This window comes from Hippoglossus stenolepis, chromosome 9 (genome assembly GCF_022539355.2).
Source record: "Hippoglossus stenolepis isolate QCI-W04-F060 chromosome 9, HSTE1.2, whole genome shotgun sequence".
Lineage (NCBI taxonomy): Eukaryota > Metazoa > Chordata > Actinopteri > Pleuronectiformes > Pleuronectidae > Hippoglossus > Hippoglossus stenolepis.
Genome location: NC_061491.1, coordinates 17,209,584 through 17,237,578, shown reverse-complemented (window position 1 = coordinate 17,237,578; position 27,995 = coordinate 17,209,584). Strand labels below are relative to the sequence as shown.

Here is a 27,995-nt window from a genome sequence, read left to right as displayed (position 1 = left end):
ATACACATGCTCAACCAATTGTCTTAACATGAAATAAAACAATACTTATTGGTCAAATTTGCACTTTTATAGGTGTGATAACAGTATACAAAAAGTAAATAATTTTTTCTCAAAGATTTTCATTTTCGGTAGCAGTTATCACATCTATATTTGTTTCCCCTGTCATGTCGTCCGTCTTAAAAAACAGTCTACGGGAAAAATAATCATACAATTTGACCATCTTACAGGTCGACAAATAGTTTGTGTTAGTCTAAAGATCAAAAGGTTAAAAAAATGTATAATCTACTGCGGAGACAGTCAGGAATACAGTGGAAGAATTCTTCATGACCTGGATAATGATAAATACTCCACACTGGAAAAATAGGGGTGAAAACAATGTGCACTGTGGTTTGAAAAATGTGCACAAAGATTTAAATAAATACAGCCAAAGTAAGAAACACGAGAGGCCTGTGGCAAATGTCAGGTTCCGCGGTCTCATAACTTTATAACTGGGAGATCCGATTTTATTTTAAATGATTGAGTGTAGCAGCATTTCTCAGGCCGTGTCCCGTGCAAAAGGGTAAGTGCATGGAAACAGAACGGGCTGTGTTAGCCTTAGGTTGGTGGACGTGCAGGAACGGTGCTAAACTGTGAAAAACAACCCGGGGTGGTTAATGTAAAAATGCTTAAACAAAACAACTGGTGTGCTCAAGTCAAATGTCCAAGAAGCATAGTAATTGGTGCCAACAAAACAAAAAGCACAGAAATGGCAAAGCAAGTCTTCAGCACTCGCAGATACTTAAATATAACATTTTTTTTTATAAGCTTATACAAAGCAGCAGAGACAAACTAATTAACAAACCCATTAAGTGTTTTTTTCTAATCTAGTAAATGTAAAAGAACAAAGGAGAAAGGGACCTGTGTGTTGATGTGCAGGATTGAGCGGTGGGGTTACAAGTGGGACAATGGAAATGACATGTGTGTGTCCGTGTGCGCTGAGGTCCACGGATCGGGTTTCTGATTTACAGCCGCCCTCCCACTGAGAGCGAGGCGGTGCTGTATAACTCTCTGCAAAGTCTACAGCTCACTCAGTCTAATTGTCACCTCTGCCAGAGATAATTATTAGAGCATTACCATCCTAAAAGTGTCAATCTCTGACTCCCTGCTCCTCCCAAAACACATGGATTGTCCACCAGGGGCTAAAAATAGTTTGATAGAGCTGATGTGGTCGACTTCTTATCCACTGAATTTTTGTGTTAAGTCTAAAACAGCAGGTAAAGTGAATAAATTAGGGAAATGGTTTGGGATTTAGGGCAGAACACAGTCCTGCAGCACTGCTCTCCACCGTGAAGTGCATCCTCTTTCACCCTCCGCTGCCCTTTTACTCATCCTCTCCTAGAGCTGTACCCTTCCCCATTCGCCCTTTACCCCCCATTAATCGAGGAACACACACACACTAACAAACGCACACTTCTTCTTTCCCCCTGTTATCAACTTTTATCATTGCCACTAAAATCTCTTTACCCATTTTCTACATTGACCTTAGGCCTGTTACATACATCTAGTTGTACTTTAACGGAGCCACAGAAATCACACAACACATGTGCTCATGTGTTGTTGCACATGGAGACACAGGGAAAGTCACCCCTGGCGTGCCCATGTCTGCTCTGTGCACATGCTACAGCGGCTCTGCGCTCCCGCTTGAAGCCTGATGATTCCCAGCCCTGTCACTATGGGCGATGGAATGTCCTGTCACCGGGGAGAACGCAGCGTCGCGCCACCAGGGGTAACGGAATGCCCTGTCAACCCCGGGTAACGGAATGTCTTGTCACCCACGGTAACAGAATGAAGACATAAACGTCTCAGACAGCCCAGACATGGAGGTATGACACATCTTCATGGGCATGAGGTAAGAAAAATGGAGAAATGGGGGTAAAGCCTGGGGGGGGGAGGAAGAGGAAGAATGATAGAGAGAGAGAGACGGGGGCATGTTGCTAGGGTAGATCAGAGCTGAAGTACCAGTTAGCTAATGGGTCAGAAGTAATGTGCCCCACTGACTGTCAGAAGGTCAGAGGAACTCACTTTATAAACTCCCCAACAAGATTCATCTCATTTTCCCTCATTCACGTCATCATCATTAGTCCATGTGAGACTTTCACAGACATGTTGGTGTCGGTGTTAGTTCGAAGATATGTGCAGAATCGAAAACTTCTCTTTTGCAGAATAAACAATGCAGTAAAGATGCACAATTATGTTAATGTTTTACAATAATGTTAAATATATTTTTTTTGATTCAAGTTCTATTTGGTTTTATTAATATTGTTATTTTATAAGTATTTATAATTAGGTTTATGGTTAAACTGTAATAAATTGAATCTTCAATAAAAAAAATTGCAGATAAGAAAATACAAATCGTATAAATCATTGCCAAGATTATTATTTTAATTTGTATTATTATTATTATTATTATTATTATTATTATTATTATCAATATTATTTATATTATATATATATATATACACAGTATATTGGCTGTATCTTAACATCGTAATCTAATATTTTGTTACTCCCTATTATTGGTATCAGCATAGCCGCAAAAAATCCATAATGGACCCTATGGAACATTACAATACTTCTTGACTTATCTACAGGACATTTATATATTTGTATGTGCAATTTCATCCATGTGCGCAATAATACTCATGTCTGTTTATATCTTATCTATCTATTTATTCAATACGTGTAATTTCAATGAATTGCATACAATATCCCAAAGTCTGTATGTACCATATCTATCTATTTATTATTTTATTTATTATTAACACAATTTCATCAGACAGCATCTCCCCCTCTGTCTCTTCTTGGACTAGAGAAGCGTCGCATTACGCTGACTGGCATCAGTCCCCTTCTCATGCTTCACAATCACTGGCTCGTTCACCTGCTGCTTGGCCGCCAGCTGACAACTAATGTCCAATCACATTTGTGTATGTGCACCGTGCGGCATTTATAACCTCATGTAGTTACCCTGCTAAAACGACCATGCCAACCCCGGCCTGTTGCCATGGCTCCTTCCGCTAACCTCGTCATGTTATGAGCTACTTGGTGTGGGTAATTTAACTGAGAAGGTTCATGTCTGTTTTTCGTAAAGCCGCATTAGTTCCCAGTGGACTCAAAGAGCAAAACCTGTTTCCGCCCAATCTAACTCTGCAGCCATTCCCTGTATGTGTGAGGGTGCAACAGCAGAATGAACCTGTACATTAGTCGGCGGCTAAAACTAAAACGTAATCATCATGAAAAAGACAATAGAGAAGAAATAGTGATAGTGTTGGGTAGGAGCTGCAGACCCCTGCTATGCTTTTTTATCCTGAGACCACCCAAGCCTTAGCAACACCGTTGTCATTGAGAGGAAGCTACGTTAAGAAAGCACAGCCGTCGCATTTCCACTTCTCAGCCGGAGCACAAAAAGCTTTATTTTCCTTTTAAACACATTTCTGGTTTGAATATCTGCAGATGTGTGATACACCTTTTCAGCAAACCTGGAGTTCCCAGTTCTGACCCTGACCTCCTCCTCACCTCGCTGTGGAAGTTAACACAAAGTGCATTAATGTCATTTAATATTCTCTGCATGCTGTTGTGTGGAACTTTCCTACAAATTCAAGTTTCTTATTACAGGTTTTCTGCAGTGAGAAAAAAAGAAAAAAAACACGACACCCCGACAACCAGACGGCAAACAGCCCGACTGAGAGTCAGAGAGCAGCCGGCAGACAGAGGGAGAGAGAAATTGCCTCAGACAGAAGGAGAAAGCCAGAAAAGAGAGAGAGAGGGAGACAGACTCAGCATAGATCACAGCAAGGTAGTCTAATTGAAAAAGGCGAAAGGAGAAAATCATTAAACAAGCCCCACTGGTGTCTCCCTTATTAGATTCCCCTGCTGGTGTCACGGCGATTAAATTCCCCCTTGTTTCAACTAACAAACTCTAAACTCTCATACAATTTGTTAAGGAGAGGGATTTCAGAGAGTCCCAAGATGGATGTGTGTGTCTGTGTGTGCGAGTGTCTGTGTGCATTTATCGGTATGTGGAATTGACTGCCGGCTTAAATATTTTTTCTTGCTCTTACAACAAGTTGCAACTAAGAACTGTGTGGTTGCGCAGTGGATTTAAACATATACGATAAGTGCTGTTGACAGTAATAAGATTTTATTACTGCTATGCTTTACAGCTGCTGTGATGTAAATCCAGGGGGAGATGTCCTTAATATCACACACTACAGTGCAGCCCTGTCTTTCACCCGGTGCTTATGTCAATACGAGGAGAGAAAGACATTGTTTTTCACTGTTGCACGAAATGTTGACTTTTTGAGGTTTCTCTTGAAAACATCTAACCGAATGAGAAAAGCGCTCAAACTTTTCAGTGTTTCTCTTTTGCGTTGTCAGAATTTCTCTTAAGGCACCTGAAGATTTCATCAATCTTCCAAGTTCATTGCAGCTCCACTGTGCTGACGGGGATGCGGTAACCCATCGAGTTTCTTCTGCGATGATAACACCCATTGAATCATAGGCTATGATGCAAGACGATATAAAAGAATAAAAACGTTATCAGCATCAGTCATTCGTCCCTAACAGCTGACTGATGTTTCCCAGTGTTCCAGTGTTTCCCATTATCTAGACTGTGCACTTCTAATAAAAACAACAGAGATCTCTAACTTGGTGTGTGCAGCGCTCGTGCTGTGGTCCATAACGTTTTCGCCATCCACGCAGTCAGTCAGATATCATAGTTTCCGCTGCAGCTGTGGCATGACATCCAGTTCTTTCTCTCACATGGGAAATCTTTCACCCTTCAGTCTGTGAACCTGTCACTCGGAGACGGTTGCGCTTGAGAGAGACCTGCACGTGCACCCTGTTACCTCCACAGATGGAGTTAATTAACGCCGCGGATTTGCATCACAGGAAGAGAATGTTTTATTTGCACCTTCACTGGCACAGATTGGAAGTGAACAGGAGGTGAAGGTTTGCTACATTTGCATATATTTGTGACCGTGGACTAGTGTGAGTAGGAGAGGACCAGCTTTTTGGAGCCATCCCTAAATATATCCCAACATTTCTTTCACGTTGGTAATCTTGAATCTGGGCCTGCCCAACATCCTGAAATGTACACCCGACTTTATTCAGCCTCTTGTCTGTAATCTCACTCATTTCTCTCTCCCTCATCATCAGCATCGTAATATTTTCCATCTGCTCCGAGATATGGAGACATAAAGTACGCCTGAGCCAGCATGAACAGCTGCAGGCATCTATTCCCATATATTACAGTACGCCTAACCCCCACGTATTCCCTTTATGTCGAGCCCATCACTGGGTACACTAGACCCCATTACTCTCATTAGCTTTTACAGCACTTGGCTGGTACAACATTTGCATTTGCAGGGAGTCAAGAGGACGGACTGCTGATACGGTATGAGCGGAGCGGTCTGAATGCCATTTCAAATGAACTACAAAATCATGTTGTGTTTATGTGGTTCAAATGCAGACCTATAATGCGTATCTGTCAATGTTAAGGCAAACTGAGCTGCTGCGTTGGCAGATAACTGCCCTGGAGTCTGAAGAAAGAAATTTCCTCTCATGGCATGACTTGTTCCAAATCAGCAAAACAATCAAAACGAGTCAAGGAGCTTGCTGTGAGGTAATTTCCCTGCTTTAAAGTGAACGTGTTGGAAGCCTTAACATCAAAGGGATGCAGCAGCCAAATTGCCTTCCGGTGCCTTAATACGATTTGACTTAAAACGTCTTAAAATGAGCTTAATTCAGACACTTTTCCTACAGGCTGTACTCACTTGACATGCATTCATGAAAGGCAAAAACAGAATCAGCCAGGTGGATGGAATAAATCCACTCCTTTTGCTCCGACGCCGACAAACTTGTTTCAAAAGAGAGCGCTGACAATAGTCACCCGCTGCAACGCACGACTGTCTCTCAAAAAGTATAAAACCCGCCGAGCCGAATTTTAGGACAGGGGCTTCAAATAAAATTAAGTCTCCGGCTATAGCCTCAATATGTCTGAAACCTGCTGAGGTAGTGTATCAATTTCACAACACCCCTCCCCCCCACCCTTCTGGGCAGTTACAGCCGCTCAAACCAATCAAGACGCGCTGTAATTTCCCCTACGCCGCCCACTGCATATGCTGACGAGACAATACCCGCTGCTGTGACACAGTGTCACAAAAGAACACTTCTAACCAGCTGTACGGCATCGAGTCTGACTTCACTTTGTATCTGACCATCGCATCTGGAGTTTTAATTAGCTGCTGCGGAAATACCTCCTCGTACCCCAAACATTTCTGCAATGGGCGGATGTATAACACCCTCAGCACTTTGGTTTTTTGCAGAAAGCCCTTTTTCGTTGAACTGAGCTTAATGTGTTGCACAATTGGCATTCCTGTGTGTGCAGAGTGTTTGTGTACACATATATAAATATACGCACTCGTCTCCCCATAGCTCTCTGAAATACATTTACAGCTGGTAGTAAGTTGTCTTAAGTGCCACAGAGAACTGTCTGGGCTGTAGTAATGGGCTACAGTGTATATGCACTGCTTGGTCTTTCTCACATTAATAAGCCCACACCATCCTCTACTAGTTTGTGTGTGAGGGTGTGTGGATGACTGCATGCATCCTCACTCACACACACACACACACTGCAGACTAAAGCTCGACAAGCTTAATACCATTATCAAGATTTACAGCGATGCTCATGTGGGACCCGCATCAAAATGGTTGGTACACAGCACAGACGGAACCCATGTCCCAATTAGTGAGGCCGAGCGACGGCATTACACACTCATACACAAAAACACACACAACCCCCGTGTCTCACTATCTTTCTCTCTCAGACACTTCTGCATATTCACAGTCTCTTGAACTTTCTCTCTCTCTCACATACACACACATCAACACACAAACACACCCCACTGTGCTTCTGGCCTTTGCGGTTGGAGAGGAGAGAGGGAGAAAGAGAAAAAAAAAAAAAAAAACGCTGAAACGGTGGAAATAAAGAAAGAAAGTGAGAACAAGACAGAGAATGAGCAAGTGAGAAAGAAAGACTGGAGCAGCATCCCAAGCAGCTCGAGATGAGCCAGCCACAGCTTCAAGCCACAGAATGCTCCAGAAGTCAGAGTTGGCTGCAGTTTGTTGTGTGTGTCACTGGCACATTTTCACACTGGACTGGTTTTATGACTTAAATACTGAAAATCTACTGAGCTGAGTGTGTAGCTGTTAGAGTGTTTTCTGTGGAGCAGCATCACAAAGCTAATTTTGAATTTGAATTTTGACTATTTCCAGGGTAGAAATGAATTGAATTAAGACAGATATTTTGTGTTTGTGGGCAGCACAGAAGGGCATTGATTAACACGGTCGACTCACAGCAAAGAGGTTCTCGGTTCGAAACCCAGTTTGGCTGGAGTCTGTCTTTATGTTCTCCCTGTGTTTGCCTGACATACAGTTTGGGAATAAGTTGATTGGAGAATCTAAGTTGACCTTAGTGTGAATGGTTGTTTGACTGTGTATTAATCCAGGGTCAACCCCGCCTCTCGTCAGCTGGGATTGGCTCATCCTCCCCCCAAGCCCCACACATAGATAATTGATGGATGAATTTTGAGTTTGTTTACTAAAAATTGATAAACCACTTCTGCTTAACAGACTCATTTGACTCTTTGATTTTGTCAATTCAGATGTAATGAGAAATGAGGGCAACATCATTAATTTCTGGGAATGTGTACGTCTGCTCGAGTCCCTGTGTACTAATGTGCGCGAGTGAGCATGCAGCATACATTAATGCATATGCTTGTCTTAAGTGTGTATGCACACATGGGACCATGTGTGTTTGCAGAGAGCGAGGAAGAGCTTTAATGATAGAAGAGAAAATGCAGACCAAGCATCTCCCTCTGCGAGTGTCGCAGGCCGAGGTAACTGCTGAGCTGCAGATGTGTGGAGCTCGGAAACGTTCGTAGGCGATTTGGAGTCTTTGTTCATCGTAATGCAACACACCTAATATCAGATGCTCTGTGTCAATTCAAAACATCTTGATGATTCATTATTGGGTGCCAACGCGTTCTGTAACTCTCCGTTCACAGAGCTTTGGCATGGAAACAAATGACCACTTTCAATATTAAACTATTATGAATTATTCATGGGCGCTTGGCTTTAGGCATGGAAATTTTGAGACGGCATAACCTTATGTAATATAAAAACAGCTTGTGATGAATGGAAATCCACAGAGCTCAATGAATTCTTTTGAAGCCTTCCAGACAGCACTTCAAAAGTTAATAGCATGATAAGACTTGGTTGTAAGTTTCCTTGAAATGAACACTTAGGCCTGGGACTAGCCGCCTGCGTTGCGTGTGCACGAACGTAAGCATCCCATGCTGCTGTGGAGCATCATCTGTAGTTTCAGCATCCGACCTGTTTATCTCCACCAAGGAGGTTATGCTTTCACTCTTGTCATAAAAACAACTGAACGTATTTCCATGAAACTTGGTGGAAGGATGTGGAGGGACTCAGTGGGCACAGAGCTGGCAGACGAAGGGCCACAGCAGACATACTGGCAGTGTGGACACATGCGTTCGAGCCATACCAGTTCAGTAAGGTAGTGGCCGCACACACACACAACACAGGCAGTGCATCCTGGGCGTTACTCACTCATCACTAAAAAGTGCTCTGCAGCAAGTCAGGTCACTTATTATATACTGTTGCAGTAAAATAACATCACTCAGACATGAAAATATGAAACTTTAAGTCCTGATGTCAACTTTTATTTTCATTTTTTAAAAGATTCGCCCCCTGGGCTGATCTGTGAAAAATAATAAAAAGGGACATTTATTTGATAAACGCTCAATTTGAGTGAGTTTGATGTTCCGGAAAGCTCTGGACTAATTAGTTGTGAAATGTGTAGATCAGTGCCAAAACTACTCTGATGTGCGAGGCATTGGTTTGACTCAAAGTGTAGCCCTGGGCGATAAAACAGCTCTATTTTCGGAATCAGACATATGAGTGACGCTGAAGTGATTTTTATAGATCTGGGTAAGTAGTGCAGATATGAAATATGACTGGAATAGTGCTCCTGAAGTTGACACAAGCCTTGAAATGTAACATGCAGCTCTCCCATCTCCTCTCCCGAGTTTTACCTGCTTTTCATCTCCTCGTCTCTTCTTTGCACCCCTGCCCTTGTTCTCATTCTTTCCTATTCTTTGTCTCTCACAGTGCGTTCAGCCTCCACTCAGTGTTGTCAGACAACTCTGTGACTATTTACCTTTCACAAATTCCTTCTGCCACCTTCCTCTCTACTCTTTTGTCTCAGTGGATTTGCTGCAGCCTTGACTGAGCTACATACGTTATCTACGGAGATAAAAAGAGAAATTAGTGGAAAAAAATGGTTTATTTACCTGCAATAGTTCCTCCTCTTTTGAAAAGCCGTCAACAAATGCACCACACGCACACCCCCCCCCCCAAAACCACACTCGCTCACAAAGTCACAATCTCCACACTTAGACACAAATCCATTCCCAAAGCTGAAGACAACAATCAATGTCGGCCAGTCACAGTTCAATAAGCAGACTAAACAATGTTGCTCCATTATTACTGTCTTGTTTAACCAACAGCAGAAGAACAACACTGGGAATCAATACACTGCCACGCGACAGGGTGTGTGTGTGTGTGTGTGTGTGTGTGTGTGTGTGTGTGTCAGGCACACTCAGTGGAGCAGCAAGCAAGAAAAGGTCCTTGATGATTAAATGTCCACTTAAGCAGACCTTCGAGACATCTGTGAGTGCGTGGCTGTGTGTGTGTTTGTTTGTGTGTTAACCAATTCTACGTATCCAACATGGATAAAACGGTAAATCTGCCCAGATTGATTTTCTACAGGCAAGTTGCAACACTTGGTCTACATAGCTTGAATACAATCGGTTTTGTTTCCACTGATTAGAGGGTCTTGTTTAGAGTATTGACTGGAGTCAAAGGAGGGCAACCCTAACCTGAAATAGCACTTTAAAGTTGAGACACCTCTTGAACTTGAGACTTTTTTTTAAAGTGGCTATTCGGTTTTTCATTAGCCCTCCCATCCTATCGACCAGACACTATTGAAACTTTCCGACGTTTTATCGAGGTAATACTTCAACAGTTCGAAGGTTAGTAATTCTACAACCACCACTGCTATTACAACTAAATGATGCAGAAGTATATTTTATTTCCATTATAATTAACATTAACTGAAACACAGAACATATTTTAAAGAGATTGTCCGATAAAAAACAAGCCCATCGGTCATCTTTGCAAGTAGCTATAGTTATGTCAGTTGTTGAGTGCCCTCTAGTGGTTGTATTGAAGATAGCGGGCAGAAAAGAGGAAGTAAGGTGATGCAGTGTAAAGAGCGACAAAGTCTGAATAAGAGGAGGTCAAAGGTGTTCCACAGAAAACTACTTTTCATTTCCTCAGTGATTTTTCAATTATTTCTTTAAAGAGACGTCTCCCTGTGCCTTTGCTCTGAGCTGAAAATCAACAAGGCTTCTTTTATCCACGACCAATCCACAACCTTGACTGTGTGTTATTGTAACCGCGACCTCAAAGGTCCACTAACTTTAATGAGGTGCCTTTTTGAACCTAAACAACGATCTTATCCTTGACCAACAAAGTTAATCTAAAAAGTACATCAGAAAAAGAAATTGTTTATTTTTTCGTCATTTCATTGAAGAGACCCTTGAAGATGATTTTGATTTGACCACCTGAGCTTCATGGCGCTCAGGTCCCTACAAAGTCTGTATAACCCGCGGTGGCACCAGCCTGTCTGAAGCTCCGAGGCATTTTGTTATCTTAACTCTCTGCTCTGTAAATAATTCATCGGACACACCTCCCCTCCTCAGCGCTACAGACCAAAAGTGATGGAACTAAAAGCTTAAACGACTTAAACTAAACTCTAAAACAGCACAGTGCGGAGGAAAACGGCTCCAGGAAGGTGAGAGCCGCGCTCTTCCCTGGAATCCTGCAACACAGGTGCGATTTGGCTGAGGATTAAATGAGGAGAAACATTTGCTCTAAAACACTTAAAATTAACAGTGCCGCGCTACATCACTAGCTTTTGCTAGCTAAAAAACATAAAAAGTCAATTCTTGATCACCTTCATTAAAAAGGCAATAGTGCATGGAATATTTTCACGAGTTAAGAGTTAATATATCAAAAGCTAATTGTGCAGCGGGTTTTGGGAGATTTAAGATTAGATTTGGTGATGAAACATATGGTGACTTGCTGCCTGTAGTGTCAATGTTCCTCCTCGACCACGATGGACTGAATATGGCAAAACATCGGAGATGCTCCCACAAAGTCCAACCAACCAAATGTCAACTCAGAACTGAAAAGTCTGTCATTAGCTGTGAGTTCACTTCACTCTCCAACCAAACATAAACTTTTGTGAGTTGACCTGAGGCAGCCCTGCCCCCATTTTCTGACAAGACCTCAGCACTGAGCGGAGATAAACCAAAACCCTGGAGGAGCCCAGAGGAAGAAGCAACACAAATAACCACAGCAACAATACAAGGATTTGGAGGAGCTGGAGGGAGCCGTGGGCATTGCCTGGCTTTAGTCAGCTACTTTCTGCTTCTTTTTGAAACTGTTCCTTGGGTGTGGATGACATTTCTCAGAAAAGAGAAGAGAGAAAAAAAACCCCACTTCAAATGTTTCTGCAAAGTTTTCCTCCTTGTGTCTTTTGTTCAAAGTTTAAATCTCCCTTTCCCCTAGGAAGGACAGATAGAAGAAGTAGACACTTGAAGTAAAGTGGAGAAAGATGAGGGGTAGTGAAGAGCAGGCTGACAACAGACGGTCTGAACGAGAAGCAGAGATGGATACAGAGCGAGGAGAAAACGGAGGGAGGCTCACTCACACTTATTTCATGTCCTTTTGATGTGGTACCTTAACCCGGCTGTGACACGATGACATAAGTCTCGCGCCCATTCATCTGCTGCAGAACAAGTAACCCCATACGCATGATGTCATCAGCACAAATAGAAGACATATAGCTTACAGATGGCTACTTGCCACACAGAACATACCGCGGAGCATATTTCAACAAGTAGGCAACAATGTCGTGACTGTGTGCAGCTGGTACAGTTGCAACCAATTTATTTGAGGTGCCCGTCCTGCCATGATGTGGCCCTCTTTAGTGTGCTGCTGAGAAGCCAAGACTGGTTACAATAGTCTTCAAAGGCTCGAGACACTAGGACAAACATTTGTATAGCAGCTAATGTTAGCGTTGGGAGAAGAGGCCTGGTCTAAAGGATCAAGAATGATCAATAAGTGTATATGTTAACTTAGCTCATCACAATATCACATTGGATATTCATGAATGTGGAGGGCTTGGTGGGTTCCCGGTTCAAAGCCCGGTCCGTCCGGGGTCTTTATGTGTGGAGTTTGCATGTTCTCCCGGTGTCTACGTGGGTTTTCTCTCAGTACTCCAGCTTCCGCCCACAATCCAAAAACATGCAGATTGGGGATTAGTTTAATTAGAGACTCTAAATTGGCCGTGGGTGGTTGTTTGTCTCTGTATATTGGCTCTGCGATACACTGGCGACCTGTTCCCTCGCACAATGTCACCAGGGAATGACTCCAACTCCCCCTATGACCCTGAAAGGAAAAGCGGAACAGGATGGATGGATGGAATTATGAACGACTGTTGTTTTCAGAAGACATAAAGCCTTAAAGGGAAATTCCATGAATTTTAATCGAGGCTCAGTTTATTTGTCAAAGGGAGGACAATCGTTATCAGCCTGTGATAACAATTAAATAATGCCGTCTCTGGCTGTGGAAAAAGTTTCCCAAGGCCTGAAAAAATTAGCCCGCTAATGTCATCCAGCTTATTTTGCCTTAATTAAAGATGTTATCCACTAACATTATGCAAAATGTAGTATCCAGTGATTTATCAACTGGATACAGACTCAAGTTAAACCATCTCAGCCTCTGCAGCTGATTTTAAATATTATTTTAAAAAGTTGCATTCACTCATTCACACACACATTCATGCAGCGCTTCTATAAGCCACACTTTTATCGTCACACACACACCACTCATACAACGTTGGCACAATTTGAAGTTCAGTATCTTGGCCAAGGACACTTGACTGCAGACCAGAGGAGCTGGAAACTGAACCACTGACCCTCTACCTAAGTGCGATACTAAATCGCTGCAGTGCCCCTCCAGGTTCAGGCACTTTTATAGCTTACTTTAAATCCAGGACAATATAACATTTAAGCTACATCGTAATATTCATTATCATTAACATAATTACATAAAACACATATTTCCAATCTGAAGGAAACTTTGATACCTGATAAGACTTGTTTAGATGAACCCTCACTGTGACTGTATAGGTGTTATTTTTCTGTCTTTGTGAAACTCCAGCTGCCAAAGAATCACACTGCACCAAGAGAGTGACAGGACACACTAAACCTGCCAAGAACACAACAGTCACTGCATATGGAGACACAGTGACCTTCCCTATGTCTAATTTAACTGCCAAACTAATCATTCCTTACCACTCACTGTCAGTGTGTGAGTGTGTGTGTGTGTGTGTGTGTGTGTGTGTGTGTGTGTGTGTGTGTGTGTGTGTGTTGGCTGGCCTGTCTGGAAACCCTCTTGTATACTGGTGTTCAACAGGGCAGAGACACTTGTCCCATAGTATATTCTGTGAGTGTGTGTGTGTGTGTATGTGTGTGCGTCCAGTTTTGGCGGGCCAATTGAGCCACATGTCATTGGACAGTGAGCCAATTTGTGCTGAAAACCGTTACCGCACGGCTCCACCAGCTGTGCCTCGGGGAGAGGATGATGATGATGATGATGATGATGATGATGATGATGATCATGGCAACAGGAAAATATAAGGAAACCCTTTGAAAAGTGCAGGATCACACAGCCTCGGATATGAAAATGTCTGTGTGTCATTTTAATATACTTCATAAAACCACTGCCTGTACTGGTAGAATAACCTCAGTGACAGAGACATTTTTTTATTATTTCTATGAAGAAACATCTAACTGTGTCTTTGTTTTGGGCTGAAAACAACAAACAAAGTATGTGCGGGCGACAGTAATAACTTGCACCCGCAAACAAGAAGCAGCTCTCCAATGCCAAAATGTCCAAATACAAAACAGACTATTTTCAGTTTTGACTACTGAGTGCCAGAGTGATGAAAAGTTTTCTGTGTAAAAATGAACAAAGCAGTTATGTAAAATGTGGTCACTGCTTTCAATTCAGTCATGGTTTATTTTTCCAACAAATTTTGTCTACACATTAACAAGTTAGTTTTACAAGTGCCAGAAAGAGACGAATACAATAATGAAATATAATGTCAAATAAAATGCATCCATAAGAACTAAGTGATCCTGGGAAAACACCGCTTTGCCCACATATAACCCTGATTTAAAGCAGTGCTGCTCCAGACGGAATAAAACAGTGTTCCTCATTACTGACTAAGTTGTTTACAACATCAAATTAAATTATTTGGGAAGAAACGGGCTAAGACCAGGACATGGCTGCAGTTGGTACATTTCTTTCCTCCGGTCTCTCTCTGGTCTTACTTACTCAAGAAGCAAGAATTAAAAGTACAAATAGCATTTGACAGAGAGAACTGCGCATTTCTTTTACAATTCAGCTCGTCCTTTGTTTCATAAACTTTTCCCCAGATAGAGCGTGTACGTGCGCCTTTGACTTCCATGTAAAATTACATCTAGATTTCATCAGCTGTCAGATCGCAGCAGGCAACCCCGGTCTGTATCCTCCCGAAACACACATACTGATGTCATACTTCAACGTTTCATGAAGGCGGTGTCAGATGATTCAAACAAGCGTTGATCCGTTTTTTAAGGATGTGTATTCTTCAAAAAAAATACAGCAGGAAAGTGTAAATTCCTGAGTGAATAAATGAGGCTTTGACCTGCTGTGTGATCTGAATGGAGTGTTGTAGTTTAATCAAGTTTGTCAAAGAAAAATTCGTAAATATTATTTATACAAGAAGCACAGTGCTTTTATTCAGTATCTCAAAAGTGAGGATGAAATTAACTTGACCAATCACGAGTCGATCTCATTTTTCAATCGTGAGGTTTCACCCCTTTTAAAAGAGAGAAGAATTGAATTGTTTTTGGCTCATCTGCTAACATGGAGGAGGTGGGATTTATAACCTAACCAGACACCAGGGGCCGACCCAGATGATTTGGTTTCCCATTGGAAAGCTTTCATGTCGTAAATCTTTTTATAAAGTCTACGGAATTAACCCACTGCCTCTGTGGTCGGAGATAGTCACCAACATTACCAAGGTGAAACCTCATTGTAAAGGAATGCCAAAGAATGTGCTGACTTCAGCCGACCTCCTCCGAGAATCACGTAATGAGCAACAATGAACTTCATTTTAATTGAAAGGCAACGAGCGGTGAAAGCAGCGACTCCTTCTGTACCTGCTCTGACCCTTCACTTTACCGGGGTCCTCGGGGATGGAAACACAAAAACCACAAGCAGAGAGAGTAAGAGTGAAAGAGAGAGAGTGGCTTTTAGGGTCAAATCCCTTTTTTAAATAACCGTCGATAAATGTTTGTAAGACAATAGAGCCCTGAGAGCCAGAGGGCTCAGAGGAGCAAGCTAACAAGTTAGCACACACACACACATATTCATCTGTGTGGGAGAGAATCAATGACAACAAAGCACAGTTGAAACATACTATAAACAGCACAAACAAGTCAGAGGGTCTGTACTTGTCAGCTGAGTCACAACGCTGAAAAAACTGACTTTAACTCCAAGGTTTTTAAGAGTCAGAGAAGATGTTAAATCTCTCAATCATTCAAAACAACTTTAGAGCTTTCATCCACTGCCCTCATCATCCCGCCATTTATTCAAAGCCTCCTTGGAAACCGTTTTTTCCCAAAAAGTAATATCTGATCATCTCCACCAGCAGCTGACTCACAGTCAATGAAAAGCTGGACCTTAAGGCACCAGGCACTCAATAAAGACTTTTAGAGCATAAAAGGCATTATCAAAATTGAAATACAAAATGTAAACTAATCTTGATATGATTTTAATATGACAAATAAAAAAGAAGTATGTACTGTAATTTGCCAATTTGCACTGAAAAAAGCATTTTATATTTGATGTTCTCATGTATTATGCAAACCCTGATGTTCAGCTTTCAGTTGGTCTAAATAATCAGCTGTGAACAATTCTTCAAAAGGGTGGTTTCCAACCTGTTTACACATTTCCCCGTGTTTTCATTCATATTGCACTGTTATCATTTCACTAGAGTTATTTCCCTATAGGAACGCCTGTGTAATAAGAATAAATTAACTGTATACTTTCATACAGAAACGTATAGGACACCAAGGCAACGAAACCCAGAGACAACAGCCTCAGTCATCTCACATCTGGTAAAAATCCTGCTAGCATCGCTCAAACCTGCTTTACAGACGAGTTAACAAGCCCATTTTTCATTGTTTTCGTATCAAGTCAGCTATATCTCTCTGTCTTTAGTCCAGAGGCGGCTTGTCTCATGGACAAATTACACTGTTGAGTTTCAGAACTTAGTCTTGGACGGTGTAACATGAAGCTGAGCAGTCATTTTCAATAAGAAAATCCAAAAGGTTGGGTCTTCTGTATGAATTTCTCAAACACAAACAGACATACCAGATAGCAGTGCTGCCAGCGGCTCACCACACAGCCAATGCATCTTCCTCCATTTCTCTCTTTACCGTTTCTTAGATTCAATTTATTTCTCCAAATCACATCATACATTATCTCAGACCCTACAATAATGTACCACAAGATTCTCAACTTGTGTGAGGGTAAAGCTGAGATACCCGTCCTCCGTTGACATGGCATTGGAGTAAATGACAGTGGAATTCTTTCCGTAAATTTGGTTACAGCCTTATCAGAGAGACACCGAGTAGAATCTATCTGGCTGGTGTTGAACTGCAGGGCATTTGCTCACGGTCATGCGTCTCGCTACAGACAGTCACCCAGAATCCCTGGCTGCTCGCGAGCTGCTGGAGGGGCTAAAGAAGCTGCACTGGTACCGACTGCACATGGGGACTGGCTAATAATAGCAGCAAATGATCTGGGTACCACGGTGCGGATTTACGCTTCCAATCCACTGAGCCTCGCCTCCACCAGGGCAAGGAAATGTATTAACTGTACCATTTCGTACCACTAAAGGAGACAGGCGTAACTACACGTGAGACCTACAGAGCTGCAGGGAGACGGAGAGGCCATCGCTAACTGCTGAGCTGGAACCACCAGCAGATACAGTGTGTAAACAATCAGAGTGAGAAAGAAGGGTGCTAAAAGAAGAAGGGAGCAACGAATGAGTGCAGAACTAGAGTATGTTCAAATGTACTGAATGCAATTAGCCGCAATAGTGACGTAATGTGCTATCAGCGACCCGTCACCCCTTTGATGTTGAGGTTTGATTGAAAAACAGCTTTCGGTCCTTTTCAGAAAAACACAGCACATTGACAGCACAGATATTTGTGTCTTTCTTATTATCCATCAAAAAGCCAAATGCTTTCCTGAACACAGTCTGCTCATTTAGATTGAGTATGTAGACCTCACCGCCGACCTCTAGAGGTCACAAGTGAAACCCCTTCACCTAATCCTGACCAAAACCCTTCAACTCATCTTCTCTGCCTTCTTCAGATGCTGGATCAAAATGGTTTTGCATGGTTTAAACTCCACCGCCTCAGATAGCTGCCATATCTAAATGTGTGCCCGCTGTAAACACAGGGGCGTCGTGTCTACAGTAAACCCAGGCCACATCCACTTCCTGAGAGGGGCGTGACCAGCCACAGCTCATTTGCATTTCAATCTACAGACACATAAACTGTTCAGAACAGGGCTGAAATAGATGGTTTATGTTTGAATGCAGCATCTGAGGCGTGTTTTGAAGAAATAAACTTCAGAGATCTATAAAAACCTAATAAAAAAGGTGTACATTATGGAACCTTTAAAGTGAGGCTCATGCAAACAATATGGCCTCTGTGTGACTTTAAATCCGAGTGAGGTTAAATTATTCAGTCAACCCTTCTGCCCTCATTAAATCTCTTCCCTCTTTCTGAACACTGTGATTAATCACCAACCCATCGGTCCTTCCCTATCTCGCACCGGGACATGATGTCCCTCTGTCCAAGTCACTATACGTCTCTTCCTCCTGCTTGTTCAACATTGCTCTCCTTGGCTTTTCAGATTCTCCGTCTCTCTCACCGCCCGCATGATCGCTTCTTCTCCTGGAGAGCAAAATATTTCAGGAAGCAACATTTTTACAGTGGAGAGTCATTATTCTCTCCCCATTCTCCCCCCTCTCCACCTACCTTCCCATACCTGCTCTCCTCTGGGGGAGGAGGGGGGGAAAAAATGCTGCGTGCATGGATAATTCTGGAAAATAGCGATGCGATATTTCATCCCCACACGCACACAATGCACACACAAAACATGCCCTCTCAGCAAAGCTACTGCCCATATTCATTAGCCACTTAGAATGCTGTGTTCAGATGAATCAAAGCAAACTGCTTACACGTAATCTTGTCACCCGCCGAGTAAAATATATTGGGTTCCTTATTACAGTTGGTGCGGAGCCAACATAAGTGAATGGACTTGTTGTACCATATGTAGTGTGTCTAATGTACAGTGTGTGCTTGTGGTTTGTGTGCGTCTAAGGACTGATCATACACAAGAATCTCCTCACTGAACTGTACAAAGTTTAAGTCGTTTGTGTGTTTTCTTGCCTCTGCATGTGTATCAGTGTGTGTGTGTGTGTGTGTGTTATGCCCTTGTTTTGCCTAACCCTACATAGGGTGCAGTACAGTAAATTACATCGTGTCTACAACAGAACAGGCAACCAAAAACCTTTTTATAACACACGTTAAATCCCGTTTTTCACAGCATCCCACAGAATTACAATGTACCCCTCTCGAAACAGGCACGACTTCTGTGTTTGTGTGTGTCCATGTGTGCAAAGTGCAGACGTAAGCCTGAGAGGTAAAAAGTTACAGTGGTGATTATAGTAATTATGGTTTCAGGTTTTTGCATATTCCTTCAGATGGACCACTAGATTACCAGACAGTTTGGCACACGCACGGAGGGAGCGAGTGGAGGAAAAAGAAAAGAGTTACTGTTGGGGTGAGCGAGGGAGGGGTTGGATTGAGGGAGCAAGGAGGAGTGGGAGAGAGAGAGAGAGAGAGAGAGAGAGGAAAACTGGCAGAAAAAAAGGGAGGATGTGAAAAGAAGACCAATAGAGAGGAAAACACGGTAACAAAGGAGGAGAGAATGAAGTGGCGAAAGATACGAAGGAGAGAAAGACTAATCCTTGAGGCTGCTTCCCCGATGCTTCTCAGCCCGCTTGCTCGTGCCCTCCTTCTCCTCCTCCTCCTCTCCCCAATCCTCTCTGCACACGAGGAGTTGTATGGGCTTTTACAGTGCGGCTTTGTTTCCTATCAAAAAGGAGCGTGAATGTCAAGTTCTCTTTACTCTTTCCGCTACTTTTCTTCTTCTTCTTTCCTGCCACTTCACCCTCTCTCCATTTCTCAGTTCCTGCCCCTAACCTCGTCCCTCCTGTCTTTTCTACTCCATCTCTCAATACAGGACAATGCATATAACAAGCTTTGCATTGAAACAAAAAAGGATCCGGGTCCCGGGCTCGTGGACCCCCTGTCGCGACACGTCGTCTTTTCTCAAAGGGGGCTTAATTACATATTCATGGTGACACAAATAAGACTCTGTTGCTCCAACACACAAACACGCCACTCAGCCAAAACACCCAGCTCCCATCTGCTGGTCGTGTGTTTGCCCTCAAGTTATTGTCCCATCAAACGGAGCACACGTATGTAGAAATGTGTCCTTTTTTGTCCGTGTTTTACTCCGAGCGTGTCTCAGGAGGGACACCTTTGCAATCCCGGGGCAGGTTTGCGCTGCAGAAATCTGCGACACCATGTGAAAGCGATACAGACAATCTATCCCGAAATCTGCAGCCTGTCTTTAATATTGGCGCCATGAGCGAAAAATCTGGAGACGTGGCAGATTGGTGCCTTGGCATGACTCCAAACAAAATGTCAGAGACAGACATGGGAAGGGACAGGGGATTAAGCGGAGGAGGGCGGAAGTTGGTTTCTTCACACAGACGGAGGAAAAAATAAAGTGTCTCCGGTAATCGCTCGTCTCCAATAAGTGCAGTGTGCTGCTCGTTGTTTTTGAAGCAAATAAACCAGCGCGAGCTATTTACTGGAGGTTTTATGGTATCAAATAAAAAGAATATACAGACCATGAAACGCCTAAGCTGCCGGCTAAGAGGCAAGGCCTTAAAACAAAGAGATGCAGGGTGAGATTTCAATGGAGGACAGCTGGCATGGCGTGGGGCTCCTTTTCTCTACCTGTCGCTTTCCTTCCCTTTTCAGTTCCATATATCAGTATTGGACGCACACATTTGTGCGGGTGTGCATGTGTAGGCAAACTGTCCCTCCCTCACTCTGACTGATGAGTTCTGTGCCCACACACACACAAACACACACACACACACACAATGTCCTGCTGCTTGCAAGCGCCATTCAGAAGGACAACAATATGTCCACTGTTTGGGCCACACTCTAATTAAACAGCGTAAATCTAACTGGAGAAAGAGACGGAGTGGGGAGAGGCAGCAGCAGAGGAAGAAAGTAATAAAAAAAAGAGCTAAAAGTGAACGAGGCGAACAGAACGTCCGAGGTAGTAAATGGGAAAGAGATGAAGATGAAAGCAGAGGAAATGAGAGTCAGAGAGAGAAATTGGAACAAATGACAGCAGACAGGAATAGAGACGATGGACAACAGTGCAGGAATCGGTGGCCTGATACTTACTTCACTGGGTTCCACTGTTTATTATGGGGATTCAAAAAACACACAGTTCACAGAAAAAAGTAAAATGACCAGAATTCATCATACATTTACATTTAACAACTATATTTTAGTTTTTTTTTCTCCATAAAATGTACTGGCGTAGGAAAATAATAGCTTTTAGTTGTTCCATGACAATGTGTTTGTCTTTCATCCCTCTAAAAGAATTAACTAAAATGTATTTAAAACAATCCATTGTCTTTTTCGAGTGACTTTAAAGAAAGATAATTCATCTACATCTGTAATAAAAAGACTAAAATAGGATTATAACTTTTTACAGTGCAGGACTGCATGGGACCAGTGGGAACTATATTATAGGCCATTGATTGGGAACAAACGGCTTTCTCTCTCTGAGCACCAGCCCCACACAGACTCGTACACACACACACACACACACACACACACACACACACACACACACAGAGCTAACTAAAACAAAAAGCCTGGAAACGAGATCCCCAAATGAGGCCTTAGGTTTCGAAGGCCATGAAAAATTCATAATTCCAGATCTTTACATGAAACTCTAGAAGGAATTAGGCCTAACAGCAGGAGACGCTGGGAATCGGTTTCAGAACATTTAGCTTCTCCCCTCTCTTTTTCCTCCTCTCCCTTGCTCAGCCTGTCCCTCTAGTAAACACGCACGTTCACAAATGCACAACCAAACACACACACACACACACACACTTGCACAAAGAGGCAGAGTCTAGTGCCATCCCGGGTTTTCCCCTGCGGAGAATGAGAGATGATAAATGGTGCGAGTGGTGTGGCGCAGTTTTTCGACGCAGTCGTTTGAAAACCACACTTATTCAGGAACCGGATTTTATCGCTGCTTTCCAACAAATTCCTCAGGCTGAGCTTTAATTGCTACATGTTTCTATTTACCATACATGAAATGCACAGATCTGCTCCTGGATTTCCACGGCCCAACATGAATTAAACCTACAAGGCCAGAGAGAAAGGTCGGTAACAAACCATTCAGCAGCTACAACAGATTACAAATTGAAACGATAGAGATACAAACTGATAGGGAGATGGGAAATATCTCATCACTTGTCAAACACAAAGTCTATGATGAGTAAAGAAGAACACAAACTTTAAGAAAGGACGGACGCAGAGAGGTCGAGGGAGATCTGCCACCACTGTGCTACAGAGAGCAGCAGGAGGGTCTCCTACACAAAACAACTCCAGACAGTCAAAGACTTCCTTTCACACACACTCCTGAACGCCTGTCCAAGCACACACACACACACACACTCTGGTACATTCACACACATAGTGAATGCAGACAGAATGCAGCATTGTTTGACGAGAGAGATATCTTGCTGTGTGTATGTGTGTGTGTGTGTGTGTGTGTGTGTGTGTGTGTGTGTGTCAGTCAGTCAGTCAGCTTGTCTAGTCCTAGTGGAGTGATCAAAGCTGGTACAAACCACCCAGAGAGATTTCTCCCTCATCCATTCATCTGTCCTCTCTCTCACTCTGATGCAGAAACAGCATCGAATTCACCACATATAAACCTGCTCGGCCAATCAGACTGTGCTGGCAGGAGCGACGCGGCCAATCAAGTTGGCCTATTTTGTTTGCAATAATTCCCAGCTGTCCCCCTAGAAGCACTGAACCCTGGATGGCTGCAGTGCACCATGGGACAGGATCAGAGCATAATGGGAGACGGCGTGGGAGCTCTGGCAATATCATAATGCCAAGTGTGTGTGCACGCACATACACACACCATGTGAGCTCTGCTGGATACACTGTAACGGTGCCAAGTTCACACACACATGTACAATATCACACAATCACCCACATGTCGACATCCTGACGCACATACACACATATACACACACACGTGTGCACAGAAACGCACACACACACACTCTACAGGAGTTCTTTGAGAACAACCCCAAGCTGCCAAGTTCATGATCACACACACACACACACACACACACACACACACACACACACACACCTCACAGCAGCACGTTCAGTACATCTTCACACCTCTGCACTACCAGGTTCACAAATATACACCTACGCACCAACCCCCACAACACGCACAACAAGCCCCGCCTTTCTGGACACAGAAGCTTCGACACAGGCCCATACACACCCACACACTTCTTTCAAACTGTGTTGTTCTAAATGAGATGTGAGGCTGAATAATATACATTTAAACCCAACATTTTTTTAAAGGATCCTAGAATAGATGTGTGTTCAATCTATGTGCCACAGAAATGAGCGTGTGTAACCGGAGTCCGACAGCCAAACCGTGAAACATGAAATGACAGAGACTGTGGGACCATAAAAAGCGCAGACACACCAAATGTTTAACACTAACAACCAATAGCAGCTGAATTGTACAACCTTCCTAAACCGCAGCTTAGTGATCATAATAAACAGGAGGACTTCTCAGACTACGTGGAGCGATGCTGACACCCATTCATTTCAGATCCAATGTTAGCTAATGGCTTTTTAAAAGGCCCAAAGGCCTGAGGGTGGGGCCTAGTCTGAAGGCCGACACACACACACACACACGCACTCAAGTCAACACGAGAGGATCTGAGCTAACATTCACCTCTCGTTGTGCGCACACATGTCGGTGAGAGCGCGAGTGTGGGTCTGTGTGAGATAGACTTCCAGCGTGTGTCGCAGTTTGTGTAGCTCTGCAGAAAGTTGTCCACATGCCACTTTACTGACAAAGAGTTAAATAAAAGTTTTGTAATTAAATGCTCAGGAGAGACCTGGATATAAAAGAAAAAGAACTTGGATGAATTCAGGCTGAATGCGATGATTGTTCTCAAAATGGATTTTAAAAATCACTTTTTGGAGGGTCACCATCATTCTTCATTAGATTTGAATCCTCAGCAGCAACAGCATAATTTCATCAAACACCATCACCTTGAATACCATGAGTCACAGTCTTGGTTAAAACAACAATTTCTATTACCCTTTTCAAATGCACATAGAAACACATTTTGCTTTCAGACATGCACTGAACTCTGCAGATCCTTCATATTTTGTATTCTAGATTAAAGTCCGTAGAAAGTCAGGAGAATTCAATGTAACAACACGGCAGGGGATCCCCCTCTGGTTTCACTGCGAGCGAGTGGGGGGGTTTGATGACGCTTGTAACGCAGAAGCAAAAATTAAGGAAAGAAAACAAACATCTCCCAGTTAAGTGGCGAAGATGTGTCGAGAGTTTGTGGTGATAAGAGCTGATGACGGTGTTGGGGCGTGGTGTAAACATGACCATGTGATCTCCGCAGCGGAGGTAATACATCACTTCCTGCCTTTGTCTGCTGCTCCCGGCGGAGGATTTGTTGCTGTCGTGAACAGCGTCCGTGCAGAGAACCTCCCGCTGTGCTGTGCACATGTGAAAGACAAAGTGCGGGTAAAGTCCCGACCCAATTCTCTACACTTCACCCGCAGTTCATGTCTGAAAAACGGCAACGGAGGGATTTGCTCCCAGCTCTCCACCTGAATGGACTGGGAGTCCAGTCTGGCTCTGATGCACAGAGAGGATCAGCTATATAAACAAAGCAGCCGGCTCCCCCACAGCTAGGTCAATGTGTTTGTGTGTTTTGCCCCATTCAATAGAGCAACTCGCCGAGTGACTCCTCACACAAAGGGACAACTTCAGAGACATGAGTCGAGTTGTTTGGAGCAGAGAAGATAACAGACACTAACACGGCAGACACGTGCAGAGCTGGGAGGGAGAGGACGAGGAAATTGGAGCAGAATGAGGGAGGCGGAGGGGTGGCGGCGGCACTTTTCAAAGAGCGGGCAAAAAAAGATTGAGGAGTTTCATCTGCCTGGGAAAACATCAACAGCTTTACGTTCCAATTATCAGATTTCTCTATACCAAAGTCAAATTGAGCCGCATGTCGGTGGCAAAGAGCAATTTATCAGAGTTAGGAGAAAGGCTGCTCAAATCGTGGCCCTAAATTGCGGCGTATTGATTTAACAGTAAAGCAATAGAGAACGGTTATAATGAATATTGGTGGGTGTTGCTGAAATGCTGCTCCCCAAGGCAACAAGGGCGACATCATGTCCTATTACGGCCCAAATTCTACACACACACACACACACACACACACACCACGCAGGCCAATGAGTAAAGGTGGTTCCACTTTACCGACTCCTTCCTGCTGCAGACCAGGCAGGTTACAGTATCCTCTCATGAGGCGCTCAAGTGGAATATCAGTGGTATAATGGAGCGTAAAGTTTCAAGTAACACATAAATCTTGAGGGATATTAGAATATTACAGTTAATAAGGGATGAAATCCACAATGAGCGCCCGGTGATAAGGTCAAACTTAAGCGAGTGGGGCCGTAAAAAAGGGAAAATGTGGCGAGTTAATCAGCTTGATAAAACAACATAAGGGTTCAGTCGTTAATGCTTTCGGGTGAACATGGACAAGTTGCTCCCTGCAGAAGGTCACAGAGAGTGTGACAGAGAGGAGGATCTCAGAGAGCAGCTTCTCACACTGTGACACTCTGAGGAAATAACAGGTCTCACTCCAGATCAGTTTTAAATTCCTCTTACTCTTCACCTGAATGTGTTGCAGAAACCCAACACAAGCCTGGTATGTGTTCATGCACGATATGAGCTCTCTTTAGATAATGATGGAGAGCTGATGATGTTTTATCCTGAAGTTCATCCCTGATGTTTGCAGCTTGTTTTCTCCTGCAGACTCTTGTTCTTCTTCTTGTTCTTCTTTTGTTATCAGACGTGTATAATTGGCTTCATGCTCGTGGCGGCTCTGAGTGTGTGTGTGACTTCTGATCAATTTCCCAATCGAAGCAGCGAAGCGTCGCCTCTATTTTGCAAAGTGCTCATGCAGCGATGAGACATTATAGTCGCCCATAGTCGCGGAGGGATCCTCCTGCCCTTCACGGTTCAAACCTTCATTTACCTGCAGCCTCAGAGTTTGTTTTACCAATATATAAATGAATCTGTCATGGAGCTGAGGTCAACCCGAGCACCACGGGAGTTTCACTTCAGGTACATATATGTATGTGGCTCATTGTTGGGAATGGAAACCTTATACTTGCACTTTACTTGTCCTCATCCAATCCAGCGCATATGAGGCCAGTTTTCTCACATTAATGAAGCCTGTGTTTGTCGTTTCACGCGGAGAAACGTGGGCTGCGAGTTGAGCAGCGCAGTTAAAGCGGGGAAGGAAATGCGCAAATAGACGTGATTTACACATGAAAGAAATAAACGTACACAACGCGCCCCCCAGCACCACATCCATTCAAATGGAATATGGAAAAAGAAAAGAGAAAGTGCAGGCTGCCTCCTTTGCGAGGAGCTCATCCAGCCGCTGCGTCTACAGCCCGGCATACCGCCACTAACACACACACACCATCACATCACTGGAGGAGAAGGTCCACAGCTTCCAAACAATCCATGTGACTCTAAAGAGGGGGTCTGAGAGAGGAGTCATCCTCCAGCCTTACCTTGTCCGACTCCTGGCCGTGCGAGCACCAGGAGGAGCAGGATCCCCGGCGCGGCGGCGCACATCCTCGCCGAGCCGCAGCGCTCGCGTCCTATTCCACTTCTCTGTCCACTTTTCCCCATTAGTGCAAGCGGCGCGTAAAACACATAAACACGCACGAAAAACTCCCTCGCTCCGCACGGTGGGGAACGGTGAAAACTCCTCTCTTCCCCCCGCCACCACAAATCTCCTCCACCACTGGATCCGCGGATCAGTCAAAGGAGTCCCAAAAAAAAAAAATCCCCAGGAAAGGTGCGGGTATAGGCGGGTATAGTCCCGGTGTCTGAGTCCCGGTCTCCAGATAGAACACGGCCGCAGGTTGAGCTGCGAGAAGTGAGAGGTGGTGGAAACTAACCACGGGTCCCTCCACTCGTGTCAGTGGCACTGCCTCCTCTGCTCGTCTCTCTCTCGCTGTGTGTGAGTGCGCGCTCCCTCTCTCCTCCGGACTCCCCGTTTACGCAGAGAGAGAGAGAGGGAGAGAGAGGGGGGGAGAGAGATAGAGGGAGACCGAGAGAGAGAGGGAGAGATGCCACCGCCCTCTGGCTACACTAGACCCCCTCTCTAAGATTGATATACTTTAATAACAACAAAACAGGATGGAATTTAAAATCTCACTGAATTCATGCGTAATTTGCGCACTTAATGACATGCGTGACTTCGGTTCCACTGTCACCGCTGCACACGTTGAGGATGAAGAGCTTCTCTCCCTCTTCCGCTTCTTTTACTCCATCTTCTGTGACTTAAAACAACCCCATACAGATCTTCTTCAGACAGATATTTTACTTTTACTGACTCGGATTTTTTCTCTTTGACTTGTTGGCGACTTCTTGTCCACCGTGTCTTTCTGTAGCGTGAGCCTGTGCGCAACTGAACGCTGCCGGTGCGGAGCAAAACAAGGAGCCACGTTTCTCCGAGAGCTCACCGACTGATGTCTGCCCCCTGACGGCCACATGGACCCTGGATTTGTGTGTGTGTGTGTGTGTGTGTGTGTGTGTGTGTGTGTGTGTGTGTGTGTGTGTGTGTGTGTCCAACAAAGTCCATCCACATTATTACAGGCAGAGTAGAACAAAAATGATGTTGGCTAAAGAAAATTGCATAAACATTTATATAAACATTATGAAAGCTGATTTTGTTTATCTTGGTGCCTGTACACGTGGATTACATGGAGGTCACCCTCCCAACTATTGTATATTCGCCACAATGGCAAATATGAGGTAGTGTTCATTTTACAAGATGTCTTTCACTGCCGCCACAACCAAATGATAGAGGCTACATTGCAAAAAACAATGATCCACGTTTCCATCACTCTTAAAAACATGCAGTAGCCAGAGCTGCTTGAAATGTGGCGACCGCGAGTTTGTTTCACTGTTATGATTCCACATTTCAGCAAGTTTATGAAAACACAATCATGTGGCAACACGAAGCACTTTGTTTGTGCACATCATCTTTTTCAAAAGGAAAAAAAACTGATATGATATAAACATACAATTTGCCCCCTTGAGTGCTCATGGGAAAGATAAATATGTGAGTTGACCGATGAACAACTTTAAAACAGGCCTAATTTCATTTGAATGTCGGTTTGCAGGACGCACAC

At 43.7% G+C, this 27,995-nt stretch overlaps 1 protein-coding gene across 2 annotated transcripts in view; it reads right to left on the bottom strand.

Annotated features, from left to right (window-relative positions):
• unc5ca (unc-5 netrin receptor Ca) overlaps window positions 1-26,851 on the bottom strand; it is a 195,818-nt gene extending 168,967 nt beyond the window's left edge. For both annotated transcript variants that reach the window (XM_035166060.2, XM_035166061.2), the window contains exon 1: window positions 26,364-26,851. In XM_035166060.2, coding sequence (XP_035021951.1) covers window positions 26,364-26,484 — 121 coding nt within the window. In that variant the 5' untranslated portion in view covers window positions 26,485-26,851. The remainder of the gene's footprint in view (window positions 1-26,363) is intronic.
• Window positions 26,852-27,995: the final 1,144 nt, after the last annotated feature.